The sequence below is a fragment of the Lepisma saccharinum genome, chromosome 20 (assembly GCF_977018435.1).
Source record: "Lepisma saccharinum chromosome 20, izLepSacc3.1, whole genome shotgun sequence".
NCBI lineage: Eukaryota > Metazoa > Arthropoda > Insecta > Zygentoma > Lepismatidae > Lepisma > Lepisma saccharinum.
This window is the reverse complement of record NC_139248.1, coordinates 64,360,065-64,372,079: the sequence shown is the minus strand read 5'-3', so window position 1 is coordinate 64,372,079 and position 12,015 is coordinate 64,360,065. Positions and strand designations below refer to the sequence as shown.

The 12,015-nt window shown below is 37.1% G+C and overlaps 1 protein-coding gene across 5 annotated transcripts in view; it reads left to right on the top strand.

Annotated features, from left to right (window-relative positions):
- The window catches only part of mask (multiple ankyrin repeats single KH domain), a 127,537-nt gene that overhangs the window by 53,592 nt on the left and 61,930 nt on the right, over positions 1-12,015 (top strand). For 3 of the 5 annotated variants that reach the window (XM_083141540.1, XM_083141542.1, XM_083141538.1), the window contains exons 16-18: positions 1,116-1,576; positions 7,406-7,693; positions 10,053-10,712. In XM_083141540.1, coding sequence (XP_082997666.1) covers positions 1,116-1,576; positions 7,406-7,693; positions 10,053-10,712 — 1,409 coding nt within the window. The remainder of the gene's footprint in view (positions 1-1,115; positions 1,577-7,405; positions 7,694-10,052; positions 10,713-12,015) is intronic. The other 2 variants (XM_083141539.1, XM_083141543.1) reach the window with 2 other exon arrangements.

Genomic DNA, 12,015 nt, shown 5'->3' with positions numbered 1-12,015 from the left:
AAAACCATTCACGTTAGCCTCAAAAACCATTTTCCGTAAGGTTAGGTTAGGTTAAGTTAGGTTAGGCAAGCATAGTTAAAAAAAATAAGAACAAAATTAAAAATACTCGACAAGACATGTTCTAGTGAAAACACGGGGAGGCTGAAACACTGACTATGGGGTTGCGTCATCTTAACACATGGAACATTGTACTCTCGTGCAGAAAGCAAATGGCGGCAGCAGAAACAGCGTGTCGGACAGAGATTTTCGCAGAACACGACATGTTTTCGCATTAATATGGATCAAAACTACATTCACGAACTTCCACAACGCTACAGAAAATGATTTCCGTAAGTACTTTCTCCTGTAAATTTTGAAGAAATCCATTTCCCTTATACTATAATGTTACCCCTAACCTAAGTTAACCTAACCTTACGGAAAATGGTTTTTGGGGCTAACGTCAATGGTTTGCGACGTATTAGCATAATTTCAAATCTGGGCACGAAAGTAGGTATTTTCCGGTGAACGAGGTTGCAACACTGCATAAATCGACAAAACACTCGCACAACGTGCCCTGGACCAGTACGCTATCGCCCGCCATAATGTGTTACAGAATCGAAATAACAAGTAACAGTAAGTACTCGTAAATGTAAGGAATATACATTATCTTAGTTAGAAATGCATTATTTCACCTTAGGAAATGTTCCGCATTCCAAAATAGTATGTTAGCAATGTAAAAAATATGATTTATAGGTGTTTCCCTTATACTATAATAGTACCAATAAAATAAGTAAATAAGTGGAACACCTGAGATATATGTATGTGTGTATGCACCTCACTTGCCATGTATGTAGAGTCTACATAAAATATGTGTCAACTATTGCAAACAGTGTAACTATAATGTATTTTTGAATGCTGGCAATCATTGTTTGTCTTTTGTAGAGGTACTGAAATTTTGTGAAACTTGATGACAATTTAGAATCTGAAGAATGTTAGCAGCAATTCTGCTTCTATACCACTGTTCAATTACATTGTCAATAAGTATAGAAAAATATAGCATTGAGTAATTTAACCATAGATGTTGCAAAAGCTAACAAACAAAAGCAACATTCTGATTTCATTATTTTCTCTTGCAGGGCTTGTCTGTACCTCTCCAATGCCGACGGCATTATTTCAGGGTACGAATTCCACTTTATCTGTCCCAAATAGTTTCTATGGGAAAGTTGGGCAGTTGCCTGTGTCGGTGTCAGCCATCAACAGCAACTGCTTGCAGAATCCCATATCGCTTGTCGGCGAAACTAATTTTGTGACGGCTCCTGTTTACCAGACACAACCATCTTCTGTTGCCGTAGCAACATCCAGTGTGTCGCTAACACCAGCAGGAATAACCCAGGGAAATGACATCTCAGTCTCAACTGGTGTTGCTCAGCCTGCAACAACAACTGCCATAAGTGATAGACCAAAAGCAAAGCCTGTCTCCAAGAAAGAGACCAAGGTCGTTAGGAAGCAGCAGATGCAACTCTCTTTCCAACAGCAGAACACGCAGACACAGCTCCAGCAGCTTCACCAGCGGAGTCAACAGCTTCTTGCACAACAGGTGAGTGTTGTTGATGTACACATATACTACAGGGTAATTGTTTTGCTACAAGACCGTGAAAGATGCAGATATCTCCAAGGCTATGCATTTTATTTAGAACATACATACATAAACACATAGCTTGATTCATGATAAACATGTGTGTAGTCAATCCCGATGGTGCAAATTTGCAAAGAACATATGCTCCGCTACTGTATAACCCATTCCTCTGCATTAGCGCCACACACTAAGCAAAAGTGAAAGGAATCCTGTATGCCAGTAACTGTACACCTCATCCCGTACTTCATAGAAGCCAATGATACTGTAGCAAGTGCCAACTACAGCCGAAAGGAAGAGCATTTATGGCAATATTGTGGCAGGTCATCAGCACGGTGCTATTGCTACTCAATGTTATGCCACATGTTGTTACTCACCATCAGCTGACTTTATCCTTCCTTTCTCAAGGTATAAGGTTCGTTTTTCAGCATGTTTCATATTTGTACATTTTCAATGAGCTGATCTGTCCCCTGGATAAAATGGATGCATTATTTCAGGTGACCAGAAATCCAGATATTCACTTGAAGAAAAAAAACCTGCATTTTATTGTTGAAAATTTGTGTAGGTATGTTCAAGCAGTGCTGTTCAGACCCAAAGTTACTTCTGTTCCTGAAATTATAGATACTGCATGATTTTCGCTACAAATACAAAACTATGCAGTCTAAGGGAGTAACCAAGGATGTGTGGAAACCTATTGTAGGGGTCCATGGCACCTCTGTAAAAACGCAAATGTTGTGATCTTTAAAACAAGACTTTTCACAGGAAATTTTCTAAATTTAGGTGAGCCAAGTTTTTGTTTCAGAAACCATTGTTCTAAGGTGTATCTATCACAATTGCTTTTAATGTTTACAGTGTGAGCAGAACCAGTTCTACACAAAAGTGTAAACATTGAAGAATGTCAATAGGTATTTTGTTACCAAGCAAAAACTAAGGAACCTAAACACTTCTATTTTCTGTTTTGGGACATTGTTTGCTTGTTGAGTATCTCGCACGTTTAGCTACAACCTCTGTATATCAAGTTTTGTGGCATGCTTGTTCCAATTGGGACATCAAAATACTGTCCCAAAATAAAAAATAAAAAAGTTTTTCAGACTGTTGAGGCTTATGAAACATAATGCGGGAAATTTGATATCTGGGAAATTTGATAACAGATTGCTCCATTAGGACCAGGAAAGTGAAATGATAAAATAAGATTGCAGCGTAACTTGCTATCCTTAAAAGTTGGGACTCCAGATTTCCATGGAAGTTTGACGTAAATTTTCTCAATTGGAGACTCATAGTGGTTTGGATCCCACTTTAAACTCTAGGTCCAGTCCTGATTAGCCTTTCTGTGCATAAACAACATAAACAACAAATCAATCAATCAAGCCATGGATGAGTGGTTAGCACAGAATGCTATGACACCAAGGGTCCTGGGTTCGAATCCCATTTTGTGCACGAGCGTGATTTTGCGAGTGTCCTTTCACCAGTTTCATCATGTCATCACTCATCCTCATCTTTGCAATTAGCCAAAAGTGGCAGAAAAGCGAAGAAAATAAACCAAATCAATCGATCGTAAGTATAATAATTGCTGTATATAATTGGAGTGCAATATTAGCTCGCTAATATTAATCAATACTTTGAACAACTTTTAATGGCTACATTTTTCATGCATTGGGTCACTGGCAATCAGCAGAAGTACTGATATTGTTATGAATATCAGTGGATAATACTTTGGTGTTATCGGCTCAGCCCAACTTATAATGTGGGCAGTTGTAAAGACTGGGAAAAAAACCTAACATTTGGTGGCGTTGTAATCTTGAAGTTTGGAATGTTTGCACTCTTGATTCTACATTTTCATGACATGTAGTAATTTCATTGAACAGATTCTTGGGCTATCGACCAGGTGAGTTGTGGAAATGATTCCAAGCTTTCGAGAGCTAACATCACTCTCATCTTTTGCTAAAGAAACATAACATAAAAACCATTCACAAACCACCTCCGAAGATCAGAAGCCTACTACGCAACCCCAAGGATGAGTTAGGACTCAAAACACCGGTAGTCTACCGTATTATCTGCAACTGCGGGAAAGCATACATTGGGCAAACGGGTAGAACAGCAAAGCTCCATCAAGTATTTCCACCCTGAAAAGTCGGGACTAGCAGAACATTCAATCAACTTGGGACATAGACCAGATTTCAGCAACACAGAAATCATAGCGAAAACTTCAAACTACTGCGACCGTATTATCAAGGAAGCAATAGCCATTCATGAAGAAAAAGCCAACCTTAATCGCAACACGGGGCTCGAACTGAACCCAGCCTGGTTAGCGTTAGTTAACCAGAAACGTACATGTAGCAGACACGCCACTAAATTGGTCCGCCATCTTCACCGGGAACCCCCCCCCCCTCCACGAACGTATATACACCGGGTTGACGCTCAGAACTGCACTTCTACCCTGCAGATGAGAGTGATGTTAGCTCTCGAAAGCTTGGAATCCTTTCCACAACTCACCTGGTCGATAGCCCGAGAGAAACTGTTCATCATTCGTCGCCAGGAAAGCTTCAAGTCTTACTTCATGTAATAATTTCATTTTCAATGAATATAGCATCCACACTTGCCAAGTATTTAGCTGCTTATCACCTTGAAATCAAGTGCCCCAGGGTCTATCTCATAAATTACCTGTACTTTTGCCAGCTATTCTCAAGTGCAAGTAATATGCAGATATGCCATCCACTTTGAAGTGATACCCATACCATGCTTGAAAAATATAACCATTAAGAAGTTGTTCACATTATTATTAGTATGCAATTCCAATTATATGTATCAGCTTACCACAGTTTCACTTTAAAATATTTAAGGATTACATCAAAATATTGAAAATACTTGTTACATAATCACAAAGACCAGTTTTTATGCAATAGAGATTCAAAATAAATGGAAGCTTTGATTTTTTTGCATAATTCCTAGGATATTTAGACTCCGGAAGTTTCACATATTTATGCGGACTACATCAAAAACCAAAATGCTGGAAAGGTCTGTATCAGTAAATAAATTACAAGTTATAATTTTGAATTCTAATATCATCTTGGCTGTAGTTTTAATGCTTTTAATGCTGTAATCTCCCAACATATGAGCATTCCTATTTTAATATTCCTGAAGAAGTTGGGAAAATATAGGATTATAACCTTAAAACATACCAAGGTGAGTACTTATTATTATTAAAAAAAAAGGAATTGAAATGTGTCAATCCCAAGGAAATTGTTTGATAAAAGGTGATATGTTCTACAGTGTCTAGCTAACTATGTAGTAGTAGGGAATAAGATTTCCATGAAAAATGTATAGCGTGTACCAAAATAGTGCTATTGTTCAATGGCAGAACTAGTGTGAAGCCAAGCCCAAGAATTACGGCTATCGTAAAGGGAAGGATTGTATTTGTCTCAATTTTTACATAGAAATTTTTATTTCAAAAATTAAATGTTTAGAAAAAAATGAAATTGAGTAAGTTGTCTTTTATTTACAATAACATCCACATTTTATTTCATATACTTTGAACCTGGAATACAGTCAGTTTATGTACAAAAATTGTTGTTTTTATTATTATTATTCTCGCATAAATGTACCTAAACACACAGATGTCATATCTGGTGTAGTTTATATTTGACCATGTGCACAGATACCTTGATTTTTATATGATCATGAAATAATGAAAAATGTTAGTTGTTACAAGGAAATATTATTACATTAAAACTAGGGCTGAGCCGATACTATTTTGAACCAATACACAAACTGATTCCGATACTCTTAATGACTCCTACCAATACTGATGCTTGAAAATAGTAACAAAATTCTTCAAAATATTTATTAATGTTAATGTGTAAAGATTAAAATGTAAAGTTTGACGATTACATGGAGAGATGTAATTTGTGTGCTGTTTTGTTCATGACTATTTTGCCACCTGCCTGGTAGCATGTACATTGTGAACAAAAAATGCATGGAAAAATGAACCGTATGCTTCTTAGAATGAATTAATGTGTAAGTATTCCACCCAAATTATATGCTTCAGTTTACGAAGAGTCTTGCTTTAAAATATTCAAAACTTACATAAGGATCTTAAAATTCATGTTATGTAATCGCAAAATCCAGTTTTTCACAATATTAGTGCAAAATAAATAGAAAATTCAAATGTGCAAATGTGCCTGTTGTATGACATTTTTGTGCATTCTCCTGAAAGACCAAAGTGCGAGATAAAAATCAGCTTGCATCTGTAAATAAATTACATCTGATAATTTTCCAATACTAATACATCAGAATTGATATCAACTCAGCCCTGTTTTTAACTATACATATTATTTGCATTTTTATGCCTATGAAATTGCAAAATTACCCAAATTTGGTATAATAGTAATAAAGTTTCTATATTTGTGTCTGAATTTTGTGTTTGGTTTTTGCATTGAGTGAAAATTATTGTTAAAATCTAGTTGAAACGACTATATTTTTTTTTCACTCGTCACACAAAATTTAATATGTAACTGTTGTATGTTTTGTTTGTTTCGTCACAAGATATGTATTGTATTTCACATGTGTATTATTAATTGAAATTGGTAGTAAGTCATTTTGGATAACTGTAGTTTGAAAGAATTGGTGCTTAATTGCTGGTTAATTATGTTTTCCTTCGTTTATAACGGTTGTAGGTGAGAGATTGGTGTGCATCTTTTTGCTAGAATTTTGTACTTAATGCGTACTATGTTGCACATCAAATTTGGATCAAAATTATTTTTTTAAAAAAAAAAAGTTCTCTTGTGCATATTATATCATCATTTTTGACCCAGTTTTATTGTATGTATTGTTTGATATTAACATTGAATTGTAAGTGAGCTTATTTAATTAAATCTTGAAAATACAGTGTAATTCAAAATGATTCACCTGATTTAAAATGATCATACAATGGCAAAGTAGTAATATAAAAGGGAAAACTGAAAATTTCATATTACTCCACTAGATATACCACTGACGCTGTAGTTCTTTCAGCATGCATTGGCTAGGCAAATTGCTTTCTCTTTGATCTGCCATGTGGGAGACTTAGGTTCGATTCCGTTGGAGGAAAACTCAGGTGGGAGTTATTCTGGCCTTGTTCTTGCATAAAGCAGCTCTTGGGCTCACCCAGCTTGAAATAAAATGTGTACCTGGGGACAACCCCAGCAGGTAAAGGTGGAGTGCAGTGCTCATTACATCACTTCCCAAAATAGCTGACATTTACAGTGTGTGGAGCTTTACCCTCACATTGCCACCTTAATGGGCCTTCATGAGACAGTGGAATGTGCACAGGCAACTTTACCTTTACCCTACCAGGTCATCTGTTATTACTCTTGATGACTTTTGTGTATGGGGTTATGTTAAGATGCTGTGTGCATCACCATTGCCCAAATCTGTGATGAACTAAAAATTTGTATTGTTACTGCCGTAAAGTCTGGTTACAACAGACAGAACTGGGCTATCTGCTGCCCCTGGGTTACTAAAGGAAGTTCCATAGAGCATTTACAAGGTATGATATGAAATAATATGACTTTACATGGACACATCACTCATGCTGTGACATTGCAAATTCAAAATATGTCTGGAGGCACATTGCACGGTGGTTCGGATCCCACTTTAAACTGTCGGTCCAGTCCCCTACCTGTGCATAGACTTTAAACAACAAGGCAAACAATCAAAATGTGTCATCACTGGAATTGGATGGATCATTTTTGAATTACCCCCTATTTCATTATTATTAACCACTTTCGTACTACCGTGTGGTTAACATTTTATTAGGATTTTCAGCATTCTCAACCGCAGCAGCAGCAAGTACAAGAACAGGATACTCAGCAGGGGAAGCAGTCTTCATCAAGTCCCCTTACCTCTCCTAATTCTGTTGTGCTACAGAATCAACAGCAGCTCTTTGTGCAGCTAGATGCGAACAGCGGAGGGATCCCCGTCACAGCAACAGCAACGGCCGCCGCCTCTGGAACTTGTCCCTCCCAGCAGCTTCATCATCACGTTCGACAGGTTCTGCAGCAAAAACAGCAACTTCAACAGCAAATTAGAAGTTTTCAGCAGCAAGTAAGAAGTGTTTTTAAGTTGTTGTTCTAACATGCATACACACTGACTTACTTACTGTTGTTATTGCTTTATAACTAAAAAGAATCATAAGTTTATTTTATTTGTTATGACCTAGGAAAAAGGTGTTTCCATTAAGACTCTACTGAATCTTTGGTCAAGGTCGGTGAAGCTGTTTTCAAATTTTTCTTTCCTTACGAAAGACTTCTATGATAACTCTATAAATTCTGAAACATTACATCTGCTCAGAATTCCATCTAGAACATGTATGTGATGTTGTCACTGTTTAAATTTTCACAATAGTTTTGTGGCAATGTAAACATATTAAACAATTGAAAATGTCTTGACAATAGCAGAAGCAGTCCACTCAGTGATTCACCTGAATGCTCTAGAAGGAATTCTAAGCGGATGTAATTTTTCAGATTTTGGAATGTCATAGCGGTTTTTTGTAAGGAGAGAAAAATTGAATAACTGCTTTACTAGCATTGCCCAAAGGTCCAGCCAAACCTTAAAGGATTGAAAGATTATTAATTTAGTCATACTGAGATAAGATTTATCAGGTATTGAGAACTGAAGCTGCATATTTTTGATAAGTAACAGATTAAAAAGAATTGTACAAAACTTAGTATTCCAGGTTCAAATTCATGATATAAAATAAAAACTGTGTAAATAGAAATCTCGAGTTGCAGAAATTAAAATCATCATTTATGTCGAATATGTGGAAGTGGAGATGGAACAGATATGTTAGTATTGTAAGTCTTGAAGCTTTCCTGGTGACAAATGATGATATTTTCTTGGGGCTATTCTTTCGTCAACTCATCTGTTCAATATCATATTGTATTCATAACAACAAACTGTGGGCCAGTGTCCAAAATTATCAGTTGCAAAATGCGATGGACATTGCAATTTCTATAATGGCCATCCAAAGAACCATTAAAGTTAAGGTAGTGTTATGTCCCTAGTAGAGATGCTTCCATTAGTCCTAGGGCTGACCCGATACCACTTTACTCCAAAGCTCATGCCAATACTCTTACAGATTTACACCAATGCCAGTACAGATGCTTGAAAATTGTAACAATTAAAAGTTGTTCAAAATTTTTATTGACATTAGTGGGTGAGTATTTCACTCCAATTAAAAGCATCAATTTACCAGAATTTTGCTTTAAAACATTCCAAAATTACACCTGAATATTAAAATAATAATAATGCAATCAAAAATAGTTTTTTTAACGTAATATTGGTGCAAAATAAATTGAAACATCAAATTTTGCATATCTTTTAGAATAATTAAAGTCCACTAAAGTGCTGCGTGAAATTGTTTCAGCCCCTGTAAATGATGATGAAAATGCCACAAAAGTATTAGCCAGTATCATTGGCCAATAAGAATCCAACCAATACTTTCCAATACTGATACATCGGCATTGGCAGAACCCTAATTAGTACTATACGCACGGCCATGGAAATAGGTGGCTGGACAGAATTGCGTTGGTGCCACAGATGGGAAAGCAAAGCGAGATCGAGACAAAAGTCACTGGTTCCTGCACAGTGTGTGGCAACGTCAACCGGGTTGCGTTGCTTAGTTCGAGTGTCAGACTGACACCTCTCTGGGGGTACAATCGAGTCCCATTCTATACAGAGCTTCTGATTGTGTGAATTGAAAGTTTGTTGCAAGCCCCAGAAATGGAGTCTGATATATGTCTACAGCTCGACAACCAGATCTTTCATTCTCTTAAACCTCTGAACACACGGGGTTGTGCTCCAACGTGGCAACAGCTTAAACTTTAGCCATCCACCTAATTTCATGGCTGTGCATTTTGTGTGATTACATGACTAGTGTGAAATACTACTGCACTTGAGATATTTTGTATTTGGTGCTGATATTCATATCAGTTAACATACTTGTAATAGTGAGTAATATGTCAAATTCTTTCTAAAACATTCTGCAGTTTTAAACAAAGAGTATTTATAATACACTTCAGATGTAAAATAACACACTAAATATTTTTTTGTATTTATTGGTCATTACAAAAGTGAAAAAGGTAATGCTTTGTGTACTACAATCATCTGTATCTTGTCCTTATTTATTGAGGTATGTTTTGGGGTAACAAAATTTCGAAAATAAAAATTTTTGTGTAAAATTTAAAATTTCTCCTAATTGTGTTTGTTAGGAAGTGGATACCAACGTTTCCCTTCCCACAAGAGCATGATTGTTTTAGGAAGAAACAAAATGAAATATAAGTGTTCCATCTGCTGAAGGATAAACTTGTTCCATCAGGTGTTTGAATAAAATTGCAAGTGTACATAATATTTATACTGTGGTATTGTTATGAATGTGACAGATTTTGTGTATTTTCTCTTCCAGGTAGAGCAACAGTTTGTTTTTTCTCACCAAACACTTCCACTGTATGGGTCCCTCCAGCTACCATCGTCAACATTGCAAGCTCAAACACTCAGCCTTAACACGACTGTCACGTCTCAGCCAGAGATGGGGTTGGTGCAGAGGAATGACATGAACAGCATCCTTTTGAGCAAAGATGATCTACCCGCGCTGCTGGTCGAAGAAGCAAGGCAGCAGGGGTTGGTGAGCACCAGGGAAAGCATGAACGACGAACAAGTAGAGTCTGAGTCGGGAACGGATGGAGCTGAAGAATGCGGACCACCAATCGATGACGATCGGCAAGAGAAGCTAGTCCCGACCGACGAAGAAAGTTTAGTGAGTGCTGATGATATCACAGCGGCGAGTGTTCACGAGGTGTCACAGACTTTGGAAAAACTTGGCTTGACGGGTTTGGAGGAGTCGATCGATGTTCAAGACAGAGAAGACTTGCAACCGTTCAGCATGGAGATGGCAGCACCAAGGGCCACGGGGCTGGAGGATACTCTATCTGTGATGACTGCAACGCCCACTGCCGTGGGGATTCCTTTGCAAGTAGGGGCAACGCAGACTGACGGGAGGGTTGAATATTTTGCTGTTCCATCTACAGGAGCCCAGCTAGCTGGTCTGCAGGCACATGGAATTCAGGTATGAAATTTATACCTTCATTAATATTTAGGATTATTTGTCTTGTAGTTAACACAATTTTTAATGTAAGGTTTCGGGAGAACACACTCTTCCTTCATCAGACATTTATCCGTAGTTTGATTAATGTTACAGTTATGCAGTAAATTTAACAAATTGCTTGTTTCACAGTTAAATTGTTATATTTCAAGAATGCAACATTATTGACAAGATTCATTGTATAACTGCTTCTTCTTATGTGTGTTAAATTTACTGCATTCTTGTAACATTAATCAAACAACCAGGTGGAGGCATATTGCACAGTGGTTCGAATCCCACTATACTTGTAGAGTTGCTTTTTTCAAAGTCCACTTTATGCATAGATAGGCTAATCAGGACTGGATGTACAGTTTAATGTGGGATACAAACAACTGTTCAATGTGTCTTCAATGAATAAGGACCCCTTGATTACAAGGTGATGACGTTACCACTATGCCATTAGTGAGGCCCTGGATTCCACTTTAAGCTGTAGGTCCAATCACCATTAGCCTATCTTTGCATCGAGTTCACTTAACAATTAATCAAATCATTGATTGTTTTATTGATTTGGTTTATTTTAATTTGCATTTGCGCCACTTACGGCTAACCGCGAAGATGATAATGAGTGATGATATGATGAAATTGATGAAGGGACACTCATAAGGAACACCCATGCCCAGGTCGGGATTCGAAGCCAGGACCCCTGGCATCGTAGCATGCTGTGATAACCACATCGAAGAAGAAGAATAGTCTGATGAAGGGTGCATGTGTTCTCAACATTACGCATCACAAATTCTGTTTATGTGCAACCATAAACTACAACCTAAATATTTCTACAATTTAAGCAATATGTACAGTCACAGACAGTTCTGGATTGTAATAATTGGTATTGGTACCACCCCAGAAGTGTCCATCTCTGTTCGTACAAGGGGGAGAAACCTATTATTTAGTGCTGAGATGATACCACTTTGCACCCTTACAGATTCCGCTGCGATGCTGATACTTGAAAACAGTTCAAAGTATATGAATTTTAAAACATGCTTTTCATTGAGAACCTCAGATTTTCAAGATAGAACTTTACTAATTACACCAGAAGGCAGATCTTGCTTCCATACAATTTACCCTAGCAATCTGCTGGACTTGTGCTTCAAAATATGTATAATATAACAGAAGACAATTGTTTAATCACAAAATGTATTTCTCACAAAAATGTTGCAAATATATGTAGACGTGATGAAAGTGTTGTGTGGCATTTTTGTGAACTCTGCAAAATGCACAAAGTCCAGAA